The sequence below is a fragment of the Amphibalanus amphitrite genome, unplaced genomic scaffold, assembly GCF_019059575.1.
Source record: "Amphibalanus amphitrite isolate SeventyFive unplaced genomic scaffold, NRLGWU_Aamphi_draft 000381F_arrow, whole genome shotgun sequence".
NCBI lineage: Eukaryota > Metazoa > Arthropoda > Thecostraca > Balanomorpha > Balanidae > Amphibalanus > Amphibalanus amphitrite.
In genome coordinates, this window is record NW_024881875.1 from 502,863 (window position 1) to 515,710 (window position 12,848).

General features: G+C 51.4%; 2 protein-coding genes across 4 annotated transcripts in view; one reads left to right on the forward strand and one right to left on the reverse strand.

Moving 5' to 3' along the window:
- Positions 1–9,388, reverse strand: LOC122390055 (N(G),N(G)-dimethylarginine dimethylaminohydrolase 1-like). Of its 3 annotated transcripts, none has more exons than XM_043382665.1 (6): positions 9,006–9,388; positions 6,211–6,502; positions 5,821–5,923; positions 1,734–1,930; positions 1,280–1,408; positions 1–873 (listed from the first exon to the last, which is right to left on the reverse strand). In XM_043382665.1, the coding sequence occupies exons 2-6, from the start codon at positions 6,481–6,483 to the stop codon at positions 751–753; spliced, it is 825 nt and encodes a 274-aa protein (XP_043238600.1). In that variant the 5' UTR covers positions 6,484–6,502; positions 9,006–9,388; the 3' UTR covers positions 1–750. The 3 variants fall into 3 exon arrangements, with proteins under 3 accessions (XP_043238600.1, XP_043238599.1, XP_043238598.1); XM_043382664.1 differs by lacking the exon at positions 9,006–9,388 and adding an exon at positions 8,733–8,984; XM_043382663.1 differs by lacking the exon at positions 9,006–9,388 and having other exon boundaries at positions 6,211–7,010.
- LOC122390053 (U5 small nuclear ribonucleoprotein 40 kDa protein-like) overlaps positions 9,008–12,848 on the forward strand; it is a 20,046-nt gene continuing 16,205 nt past the window's right edge. The window contains exon 1 of the mRNA XM_043382661.1: positions 9,008–9,018. The gene's annotated coding sequence lies outside the window, so the exon portion shown is untranslated. The remainder of the gene's footprint in view (positions 9,019–12,848) is intronic.

Sequence of the window (12,848 nt, forward strand, 5' to 3'; positions counted from 1 at the left end):
TTATAAAATACAACGAAGCCTGTATTTAACCAAATACATTGTATGTGAAGCTATATTCATAAGACTTGGTCAAGCTGCGTATCGAACATATTAAATTGTGGCAATACAAAAACAGAACATGCGATCGAAGCGCACACAGACACAAGCGCACAGTTTGCGCTGGAATGAGATTCGACGCGCCGACCGCTCGGGCTTTCAGCACGGACAGCTGCTCACAAACGCGCCTGAACACGATCACACGGCAGTGCCGGGGCAGTATGGCGCGGTTCACGCCAGCGTGCATACGCGCGATAGAGAGCTTAGCGGGCGGTGGTCATCGCGAGCCGCCACGGGCGGAAGCTGCCCACGCACAGACAGGGACAACGACCTTCAGTTCGGGTCCCGATAGCAGCACGGGAAAGATCACTGAAACGGAACGGTTCACCACACTGGCAGAGCAAACTGAGTTGGTCCGACACCGATACTGCTGCAGAATTATCACACGACCTTGACTAGATCGAAACTTCGCCGTCCTCTCCGATGAAAATAAAGCAGGCCACTCGCGAGCAAGCTAAATGCTAAATACAGGCAGACTTCAGAGTGTACCGAAGCGGCGGACACCTGTCCTGATGTACGATCGGCGCCGCCCTGCTCACAGAGCTGCCGCCGACAGGCTGAGAAACTGTCCCTCCGGCCGCGGTCGCCGCCGCGCGGGGCGCACGGGGACTGCAGCTTGCGCGCCGGCCGGCAGGTGGCAGCCCCGGCGGCGGCTCACAGCTGCGGCCGCTTGGACTTGCGGACGAGTATCGAGCAGCAGGTGAGGCCCGCGTCGGCCTTGGCCAGCTCACTGATACACACCGGGTGCAGGTTGGTGCTGAGCCGGTCCTCAAATACCTGCAGGATATGACGAGCATTAAACATCACAAGACCGCTTTCACTCACACTATTAGTTGGCCGGTCACGGGTAGTCAGAATTGAATAGAAGTCACTAACGCGAGGGTAACCTGTTCTAACCCCAGCATAGACCGTAGGAGCGGCCCGGTGGCATGCCTCTCGAAATTGGGGCGGGCTGAGCCACGGCAGCACACCAACGCCAGTGCCCATCCGTCTCATCCCAATGCCTTCTCCATAACTTAACATACCCTTGTTCAACAATCACTGAAAGCTCATCTTGGCCAGCCCTAAGAGGCCTCTTCCTATCCCTCCTATCCGAAATAGACGCTCCGCTCAAGCAAATCCCCCTAAACCTGGTCTCCCCTGATGAGATTCGAACCCGTGTCTGCCGGTGGCGGCCACTCACGTCGCAGCTCTCGGGGCACTCGGAGCGTGCCCGATGGATGAGAGTGCCGTTGACGAGCACGCAGTTGGCGGCGGCCGGCTCCCGCACGGTCAGCGTCTGGTAGCGGAACGTCGCCTCGCGCTCGATCCTCTGCCGGACACATCGGCAACTGGTAGTTCACGGATCCAACACTAGGGGCGCAACTGATACTCTGCTGTCGAGTTCAGTAGTAGTGGCCAACTGCAGTAAACTGACTGCTGCGCACCTTCATCATGAATCTTTGTACGTCTCAGTGAGCATAGGCTTAATTTGAGAATACAAACGATACGCGATGGCTAATCTGAATCCCTATGAATCTAAAACAAATATAGATCATAACACATACCTACAGAACGAAAAATCCACCGTTAAACACACATGACATCCGGGCGGTGATCCCCGTCCGTGATGAGCGCCCCGGGCGCCCGGCCGGTACCTTGAGCACGGTCTGGGCGTCGTCCAGTTCCGACACGGCCAGGATATCTGGTCCGGCCATGGTGACCAGCGTCTTGAGGTGCAGAGTGCCCGCCGGCACGCGGATCGGCGTGCACGAAAACTCGGGAAACGCGGCCGCCACGGCCGCCGCGCCCGCCTCGTTGGTGCGCCCCGACAGGCCGACAAAGAACTCCCGGCCTGCGGGGACAGGGAGAGCAGCCGTGTCAGACGAGACAGGGGTGACTCGGACTGGTGAGGGAGCCTTAGATTCGCACGGACTGGGCGCACAGATGAATGCATTGTAAGCTGGGTCCGTTATACACAGAAGTGGCGAGGCGTACTTGCATTGGCGGAGAGCAGCCAGACGTAAAGGTACATGGGTGACGTCAGGGTCGTCAGTGTCGTGGACTGATCGCCAGTGTCTCGTAGCACCCATGGTGTAAATGCACTGACGGAGTACGCTGCAGTGCTAGCTTACTGATGACACTGGCGTTTATTCCAACAGACGGCGTACATATTTACTCAGTCGGCATTCCCACGGCCCTTTACGATAAATACAATAGCGCGAGCTTTCTCAGGTCGTTACCCCACACTCGCCAGTATGCACAGTATGTATGTAGATGATCCACAAACATCAACAAACAGCATCTCCAAACATACCACACTGCCGGCGCTGTATACTCGCGATAATAGACCCGTGAGAACAGCGCAGCGGTCGGCTAAAAAACGACCGGGCTCTCCCCACATACTGTGCACAGAGGACCGTGTATAGCGACCAATCCCTACACTCAATCTAATTAAGCTGTGATACCTATCAAATGGTGTTAGTTCAGAATTCATATCCTTCCCAAACCAAAACGTTATGTTCGGACGGCGAATGATGAGCTTAGCGCACGGTCCCTTCTTCCACCGCGGCACGATGAGCTCGCTGTCTGAGCAGCACCCTGCAGACATATCACATCTGACACGGAACCTCACGGTGACACGGCGTGCTTTATCAATACTCCGGGCCCGGACAGCCCTCCTGTGACCTGGCCGGCTCTCGGGCTACAGGAGCGCCAGGGGGTGGAATTTGAATCGGGCACCGTCACCGGCTCACGACAATGGTCGCTCTCGGGTACAATGCTCTGATTCACGAATGTTTCATAATAATATGCCGTGTTCGAATGGTCCTGCCGTCTGCTGTTACTGCTGGGATTATGTCTGTCCGATCAGTAGGTATCGACTATGGGAAGGGAGAGATGAACGCAGGGAGTGGCCAGTGACAATGGCAAACAACTTTATTTTCAATACATCCCTCAGGTGATGGCCGCTGGTGATTCAAGAAGGGACCGAAGTCTTTACTTTTGGCTTTAATTTGGGCAACAGAGCGGTGAGGAGGAGGGGGACGCAACGAACAGCCAGCGAGCGAGGCCATGTGTCGCACGCATGGCGTCGCAAGGTTTCGCCCAGCCCACACACCATCTGGACTAACATAACGTGTACCAGTTATAACAGCCAGAGTGCGAATCCAGAGACTGCCACCACATGGCCACCACCGCCGCCATGGTGACACGGCCACAAACCCCCGGTGGGGCGGGGAGGGAGGGGCGGGGGCGGCACGCCCATCGTACGCCGCCCCTCGGTCGGCCGTTCCGAGCCGGCGGCGCCGGCGGCTCGGAACGGCCGCCACTGAGGCGCCGCCCCGGTCCGACCGCCGCGCCCGCGTACCGTCGTCACCATGGGAGACTCGGCGGAGGGGCTCGAACTCTAACATCGGCAGTGCACGGTTAGCAGCAGCACACCCGCACTGGCCTGGCAATGGGGGCGGGCCCGAATGGAGACCGACGACCTCAGCTCATAGAGACGGGATCCACAAAAACGTCAACGAGGTAATCACAAGGGGTAAAAACGCTGCGGTCGGGACGGTACAGCTCAGGAGAGTGAGCCCAGCCACCCACGGCGGTAAATGGCTTTTACGTCGTCATCTGGACCATTACAAGTAGACCTTGGACATTTTATAACGAAAATCTCAGCGCATCGGGAGAGAAGTAATGAATCATTTTATCTCGGGAATGCACTGCATTGACAGTATTAACACTACTTTTTCTTTAATTCGTACACCAATTTACGTATACACCAACTTCGGACTTCGTTTCGCTGAAACCATTTCTTCCCATGCCTTCATGACCCCGATCTCACCACCCCAACATCGCCCTGGACAAACCAGAATCCACACTCCACCTGCAGGCCCCTGACGCCGCCTATGACGGGTCACACAGCCCACTTATCCAGCCCCTGACACTGCCTATGACGGGTCATCTACCCCACCCACCCAGGCCACTGAAACCGCCCCTGGCGCCGGTGATTGAATTAGCCGCCAGCCTGGGGGCGGGGGTGATGCGGCGGCATTCCGACCGCTCCCCGTACTGGGTCACGCAGCGCGACTAACAAACAGACTCTGTTCCGCTCCGATTGTCCGGGCGGAGAGGACAGCGCGCGACCGACCGCACAGCGGGGACGGACAGAGGGCCAGCCGGCCGGGCGGACAGCGACGGGAGGACATGGTAGTATTTGTAGAGATCACCGTCTGTTTCAGCCACGAATAATGTGGTTTATTCTGATATGGCTCACACTACGGAATCCCTACATCTTTTGTTTGATTATTTAATTTTTAGCCTTCCAGCCATCGCATGGCACCCGCAGCTGGTGTTCCCCTCCCGGCCATCAAAGTTGGCCGCTGCAACACGGTCCGAGGGCACGGTATGTGGAGGACGGAGCCGCCCCCGCCGCCACGCCGCGCCGGGTGGGCTCGCCGTCGCCCTGAGGACGGCCGGTGCATGTCGCACGCGACGGCTCCACACAGGCGGGACGGGAGGGCGGCGCCGCCGGGCGCCGGGTCCGTCTGTCTCGCGTGTCCAGTGTTCGATAGGGCGTAAACGACACCGACCGACCGGCGTGGTCCGTGGTCGGAACGGGATTACAAAGTCCACGGAAACATCCGAGGACCGAGAGGATTGAGGAAGGATTCATCAAACTCCATATACCAGTGGATATCATCCCATTCAAAGCGCAGCAGAATGCTAGTTGACAATGTCTATCAACTTCCCGGTGAAGCGGTACGATTGCCGTATTGTTTTTGACACTTATAAACTTAAACTAATTTAAATTTGATTTTACGCTTCCAAACAGCTGCAGTGGTTCAGGATTGAAGTTTGTACTTAATCTAAGAATTTGTTTACTGATAATTAAGGGACCGTGCTCGGTGGGTGAGTACAATCCACCGCCTGGCGCCATATTCAGTGAAAGTACAGCGTCATGAAGAGCGATGAGCGACCGCGTCTCTGACGCAGCCATTAGCGGGCGGGCGGGCGGACAGCCGTGATGGCCGCCCACGTCTGCAGATAAACACATCACCGCCCAGTGTGTGCCGCGCGCGCTGTCGTCGCCGTGTCGTTAGTCCTCTGTACACAGCCGGTGAGCTAATATACACACGGGCGGGCGGCCGCGCCGAGAGCCGCGGGCGCCGGCCGGAATCACGGTCCCGCGCCAGAATAGACCCGGTCACAGACGAGTACATCAGATAGCGGAAATGACTAGGGCGAGATGGCCGGCTGGCTTCCGTGGAACGCGATCGGTCCGGCTCATTCTGAATATGTTCTGGAATTTCCTCCCTGGAAGCTGGACTGATAACAACGTGATTTTGATATCTTCACTGTTCAATACCGCCCTAAATACCGAATGGTTGGAGGTTTGGCTGTGATGAGGTTCCGTGGTTTGCTTTCCCATGAGCGCAACGCGCGCCCTGGGGGGCCTTTTTACGTTCCTCCACTTTTTTCTGGAGAATACCTCAAACAAATTAATATACAAATAAAATAGAGACGGTACGCGCAAAGCAATGGAACAGAAAAAAAAGATATTGATTTATTCGACACCGAACAATACTAAAAGCAGCCTCATTTCACTCCTTTTTCATAAGTTTAGAGCGAAAGGGGTTCTCCCCAAACGCGCAGGTCTGTGACCCCGACCGTGTGTGGTCTGATCACAGTTCCACGCTCCGGGTTGAGCAGCCGTACTCTGGCCCGGCACAGCCAGCCCGGTCCACTCACCTGTGAACAGCACGTCCCCTCCGTCCAGCGTGGCCTTCGGGTCGAGCACCTCCACTATGGGCAGCTCGAGCTCCTTCTTAATAACGGCCCGGATCGCATCCACCTGGCGGCGGTTAGAGCAAACTCCACTTAGTGGGTCACCGGCAGGGCGCAGAGTTTCAGTCTGCATAAACTAATAGCACTACATGGACGGATACGAAGTTCGTTCGATCGATCGTTTGAGGCAAAGTAATTAACTATGTTGCGAAACAGAAAACTAGATGACACACCAAAATACTATGCATTCAGCACAAACCTCGTTCATAAAAGACCCCATCACACGTCCCTGGCGGGCCCACCCTCCCTGACGGGCCCACCCTTTCCCATCCCACTCGGCGGCGTCGCGCCTACCTCGCCGCGGCGGCTGGCGTGGCCGGGCCGGCAGAGCAGCGCTATGCCGTTGCAGACGACCGCACAATCCTCCACGAACACGCAGTCGGGGTGCTTCTCGTCTGCGGGCAGCTCGATGACGTCGACGTCCAGCTGGCGCAGCGAGCGCACGTACGCCTCGTGCTGGCGGCGCGCCTCGTCCAGGTTCACCGGCGCCGACAGGCCCACCGCCTCCTTGAACGCGTTGGGCACGCGGCACACGATGGCGTGCGTGTAGCGGCCGAACGTGGCCATGCCGGACTGGTGGCGCGCGCTGGAGGAGCACAGCGGACGCGGTGAGGTGGCACCCGGACGGAGGCACGCCGCGGCGCGAGCAGGCGCCGGGAACACGCGAGCACGACGGGACAAATGGCGGAGCAGCATAGTTGGGTGACTGGGGTGGATCGAGAACGAGATTTTTTTTAGTAGAAAGGGAAGAAATGATGAACTGAAAAAAATACTTATAGAATGGAGGCGATGACGAGTCGAGATAGGTGAAATATAGGCGATCGATAACGGCAGAGACCGGGCTACGAAAACAGTGTGCGTCTGTCACGAACTCGTGCCGGGGACTGAATGGGCCACGTGAGCGACCAGTCATGGTATTCCAGAGCCAGATAACAGATACGGGGGTAAAGTCCAACAGGGCGTCAGCCAGAACGCCGTAAACCGTGATGTCACTTTGGGAATCTAAACAATCAACTGAGGTGGGTGCCATGGGGAGACTACAATCAATGGTTCAGTGATGAATGTGACCCAGATGTGGCTGCTGCCCAATTGGAATTGTCAGAAAAGTAAAGACACTCAATTGAAGGTGTTCCGCCGCTACTGGCGTGGGCCGCTGGTCGTGCACATATCAGTCGGGGGAGGTTTGGTCAATCGTTGTCATTTTTAGCACATGTCATTTTTGACAGCCATGTGCCAAAAATGACAACACTATCAGCTATTTTTGGCAACGATGGAGCCGATTTAACTCTTCAGAGAGGAAATCACGATTTTTGAAATACAAGCACTAATTTTGGAAAAGAAGTGCTGCCACCTGGTGCAAGAAGAATAAACCAGCTTTAATATGGCCGTTGTTTGTATGGTAGTCCAACAATGAAGTATAACTACCTTTTTTGTGGCTTCAATTGGAACTTCAATTTGTAGCACCCGAAAATGATCAATATCGATCGATAACATAATTTTGATAAAAAAGAATATGCTAAGTTGAAAGAGGAGGCGATTTCATCCAGATGCGGTGGTTTATTTCTTGAAATTATTTTTGTTTATGACGACCGCCATGTAATGACGGATGATGCGCGGCCGTCAATCAGCAAAAATAATTTCAAGAAGTAAACTACCGCATCTGGATAAAATGACCTCCTCTCTCAACTTAACCTTTTTTTTTCTTCACCAACATAATGTTTTCGATCAATATCGATCATTTTCGGATGCTTCAATTTTAAGTTCCAGCATCAGGCCTGTTATGATTGCTTGTTGCAAGTGTTTTACGTCGTGTTTGGCGTTAGTGTTGGGCCATGTCTGTTTGTGTTGCTGATGGTTCGTCCTGTGTTGCAGGTATGCTTGCAAGTTTGTGTTGAATAAAGCCTGAGAAGGGTCTCTCTCATTCATATTCACTACAAGGCCACAAAACAAACTACCATACATACAACGGGCATATAAAAGCTGGCTTCTTCTTGGACCAGGTGGCAGCACTTCTTTTTGAGAATCAGTGTTTATCTTTCCAAAATTGTGACTTCCTCGCTGAGGAGTGAAATCGGCTTCATCGTAGTAAAAAATAGCAGAATCATCACCATTTTTGGCACGTGTGACAAAAAAAGCACGTGCTAAAAATGACAACGATTGACCAAACCTCTCCCGACTGATATGTGACATGACATGCAGGGGCGTCGTTTTGTATAGGCCTGGGAGTGCCCGAGCACTACCAAGTACCAATGTTCAGCTGAGCACTACCAATGTGTTGTTGAGCACTACCAACATTTTTCTTCACTTATTATAGGTACTATCGATGGTTTTAGAATGTCCAATGATTGGCTCTTGTGAATGTCCTTGCGTGGCCTAGCATTGTTCTGCAGGCATTAATGTATGTACCTACCTGGCCCAATGTATATGTACTGCTACTTGTTATAACTGTCACCTCACCTTGTCACCTCACATTGTGTGTGTGATGCAAATAAATGTGATGATGATGATGATGATGATGATGAGAAAATTGCATTCAAACATGTCATACAAATAAAATGAATGAGGTTCTTATGTATAAAATCAACATGATAGCAAGTAACTTCAATGGTAAGTGGTAACTATTGATGAAAATCTATAGACTTACTCCACAAGTAGATTGAATTTGAATTGGTTGACCAATTCAATCTTCTTGTAGCGTACCTAAGTCCATAAATTTCCATCAATACCTACACCTAGGTATCATTTTCACTTTCCACATCATGTCATTACGTCAAGTAATTTCAAGTTATGTGGTACCTACCTACCTACCTACCTACCAAGTTTCACAATAATTGACATGCCATGATGACGATGGAAGGGTGCACCGTGCAGCAGGCTCAAGAGCTTGAACTGCACACCTAATTTTTCATCCTACTTGGCACTTGGCACATGTCAACTATGCTTGAAATTCGATGCGAGCATCGATAGCAAGCCTAAACCCGGCAATTATTTTTCATTATTTTCACTCAAATCAGTCACAAGTTGAAGTTTGAGTTGGCGAACTGGACTAGGGATAAATGATAATCAATCAATGTAGGTAGGTACCTTACCTTGAGGATACTTGTTGAGCGGTTTGAACTTTAAAGAGGCTGAACGCGTCGAAGGTGTAGGAGGTAGAAACGACCGTAAATATAAAGGTATATATGAAACCAGTTCAATATATATTAATATCACATTCGTCCGCCAACCACCGCCCACCGATCCACAAACGAGCACAACGGGGATCGACGCACAATGCGCAACTGTTTCTAAACTGACGCATAATAATAATAATAATAATAAACGTTCGTATAATTGCATGCAGATTGATATCAATCTCGTACATGCAGATTCCGGACCCTTTCAAATCGCCTCAAAATTGGCATGTAGACCAAACAGGACACGCTGATCACGAATCTGAAGTCCGTTCCGCGGCACATATGAAACTTTTCCCGTAATTGACGAATTACGGATCTGCATGCAGATTCCGGACCCTTTCAAATCGCCTCAAAATCGGCATGTAGACCAAACAGGACACGCTGATCACGAATCTGAAGTCCGTTCCGCGGCACATCTGAAACTTTTCCCGTAATTGACAAATTACGGATCTGCATGCAGATTCCGGACTCTTTCAAAACGCCTCAAAATCGGCATGTAGACCAAACAGGACACGCTGATCACGAATCTGAAGTCCGTTCCGCGGCACATATGAAACTTTTCCGTAATTGACGAATTACGGATCTGCATGCCGATTCCGGACCCTTTCAAATCGCCTCAAAATCGGCATGTAGACCAAACAGGACACGCTGATCACGAATCTGAAGTCCGTTCCGCGGCACATCTGAAACTTTTCCCGTAATTGACAAATTACGGATCTGCATGCAGATTCCGGACCCTTTCAAAACGCCTCAAAATCGGCATGTAGACCAAACAGGACACGCTGATCACGAGTCCGAAGTCCGTTCCGCGGCACATATGAAACTTTTCCCGTAATTGACGAATTACGGATCGGCATGCAGATTCCGGACCCTTTCAAATCGCCTCAAAATCGGCATGTAGACCAAACAGGACACGCTGATGACAAATCCGAAGTCCGTTCCGAGGCACATATGAAACTTTTCCCGTAATTGACGAATTACGGATCTGCATGCAGATTCCGGACCCTTTCAAATCGCCTCAAAATCGGCATGTAGACCAAACAGGACACGGTGATCACGAATCCGAAGTCCGTTCCGCGGCACATCTGAAACTTTTCCTGTAATTGACAAATTACGGATCTGCATGCAGATTCCGGACCCTTTCAAATCGCCTCAAAATCGGCATGTAGACCAAACAGGACACGCTGATCACGAATCTGAAGTCCGTTCCGCGGCACATCTGAAACTTTTCCCGTAATTGACAAATTACGGATCTGCATGCAGATTCCGGACCCTTTCAAAACGCCTCAAAATCGGCATGTAGACCAAACAGGACACGCTGATCACGAATCTGAAGTCCGTTCCGCGGCACATATGAAACTTTTCCCGTAATTGACGAATTACGGATCTGCATGCAGATACCGGACCCTTTCAAATCGCCTCAAAATCGGAAACGGACGGACTTCGGAGTCGTGATCAGCGTGCCCTGTTTGGTCTACATGCCGATTTTGAGGCGTTTTGAAAGGGTCCGGAATCTGCATGCAGATCCGTAATTCGTCAATTACGGGAAAAGTTTCATATGTGCGCGGAACGGACTTCGGATTTGTGATCAGCGTGTCCTGTTTGGTCTACATGCCGATTTTGAGGCGCTTTGACAGGGTCCGGAATCTGCATGCAGATCCGTAATTTGTCAATTACGGGAAAACTTTCATATGTGCCGCGGAACGGATTTCAGATTCGTGATCAGCGTGTCCTGTTTGGTCTACATGCCGATTTTGAGGCGATTTGAAAGGGTCCGGAATCTGCATGCAGATCCGTAATTTGTCAATTACGGGAAAAGTTTCATATGTGCCGCGGAACGGACTTCAGATTCGTGATCAGCGTGTCCTGTTTGGTCTACATGCCAATTTTGAGGCAATTTGAAAGGGTCCGGAATCTGCATGCAGATCCGTAATTCGTCAATTACGGGAAAAGTTTCATATGTGCCGCGGAACGGACTTCGGATTCGTGATCAGCGTGTCCTGTTTGGTCTACATGCCGATTTTGAGGCGATTTGAAAGGGTCCGGAATCTGCATGCAGATCCGTAATTCGTCAATTACGGGAAAAGTTTCATATGTGCCGCGGAACGGACTTCAGATTCGTGATCAGCGTGTCCTGTTTGGTCTACATGCTGATTTTGAGGCGATTTGAAAGGGTCCGGAATCTGCATGCAGATCCGTAATTCGTCAATTACGGGAAAAGTTTCATATGTGCCGCGGAACGGACTTCGGATTCGTGATCAGCGTGTCCTGTTTGGTCTACATGCCGATTTTGAGGCGTTTTGAAAGAGTCCGGAATCTGCATGCAGATCCGTAATTTGTCAAATACGGGAAAAGTTTCAGATGTGCCGCGGAACGGACTTCAGATTCGTGATCAACTTGTCCTGTTTGGTCTACATGCTGATTTCGAGGCGATTTGAAAGGGTCCGGAATCTGCATGCAGATCCGTAATTTGTCAATTACGGGAAAAGTTTCATATGTGCCGCGGAACGGACTTCAGATTCGTGATCAGCGTGTCCGGTTTGGTCTACATGCTGATTTTGAGGCGATTTGAAAGGGTCCGGAATCTGCATGCAGATCCGTAATTCGTCAATTACGGGAAAAGTTTCATATGTGCCGCGGAACGGACTTCGGATTCGTGATCAGCGTGTCCTGTTTGGTCTACATGCCGATTTTGAGGCGATTTGAAAGGGTCCGGAATCTGCATGCAGATCCGTAATTCGTCAATTACGGGAAAAGTTTCATATGTGCCGCGGAACGGACTTCGGATTCGTGATCAGCGTGTCCTGTTTGGTCTACATGCCGATTTTGAGGCGTTTTGAAAGGGTCCGGAATCTGCATGCAGATCCGTAATTTGTCAAATACGGGAAAGGTTTTATATGTGCCGCGGAACGGACTTCAGATTCGTGATCAGCGTGTCCTGTTTGGTCTACATGCCGATTTTGAGGCGATTTGAAAGGGTCCGGAATCTGCATGCAGATCCGTAATTCGCCAATTACGGGAAAAGTTTCATATGTGCCGCGGAACGGACTTCGGATTCGTGATCAGCGTGTCCTGTTTGGTCTACATGCCGATTTTGAGGCGATTTGAAAGGGTCCGGAATCTGCATGCAGATCCGTAATTCGTCAATTACGGGAAAAGTTTCATATGTGCCGCGGAACGGACTTCGGATTCGTGATCAGCGTGTCCTGTTTGGTCTACATGCCGATTTTGAGGCGTTTTGAAAGGGTCCGGAATCTGCATGCAGATCCGTAATTTGTCAAATACGGGAAAGGTTTTATATGTGCCGCGGAACGGACTTCAGATTCGTGATCAGCGTGTCCTGTTTGGTCTACATGCCGATTTTGAGGCGATTTGAAAGGGTCCGGAATCTGCATGCAGATCCGTAATTCGCCAATTACGGGAAAGGTTTCATATGTGCCGCGGAACGGACTTCGGATTCGTGATCAGCGTGTCCTGTTTGGTCTACATGCCGATTTTGAGGCGATTTGAAAGGGTCCGGAATCTGCATGCAGATCCGTAATTCGTCAATTACGGGAAAAGTTTCATATGTGCCGCGGAACGGACTTCGGATTCGTGATCAGCGTGTCCTGTTTGGTCTACATGCCGATTTTGAGGCGTTTTGAAAGGGTCCGGAATCTGCATGCAGATCCGTAATTTGTCAATTACGGGAAAGGTTTTATATGTGCCGCGGAACGGACTTCAGATTCGTGATCAGCGTGTCCTGTTTGGTCTACA

Excerpts from the sequence above, each read along its gene's own strand:
- LOC122390055 (XM_043382663.1), bottom strand. The coding sequence starts at position 6,612 with ATGCTGCTCCGCCATTTGTCCCGTCGTGCTCGCGTGTTCCCGGCGCCT. Across the intron at positions 1,409-1,733 it reads ACGCCCAGACCGTGCTCAAG|AGGATCGAGCGCGAGGCGAC; the intron begins GTACCGGCCGGG and ends TGTGTCCGGCAG. Across the intron at positions 874-1,279 it reads AGTGCCCCGAGAGCTGCGAC|GTATTTGAGGACCGGCTCAG; the intron begins GTGAGTGGCCGC and ends CATATCCTGCAG.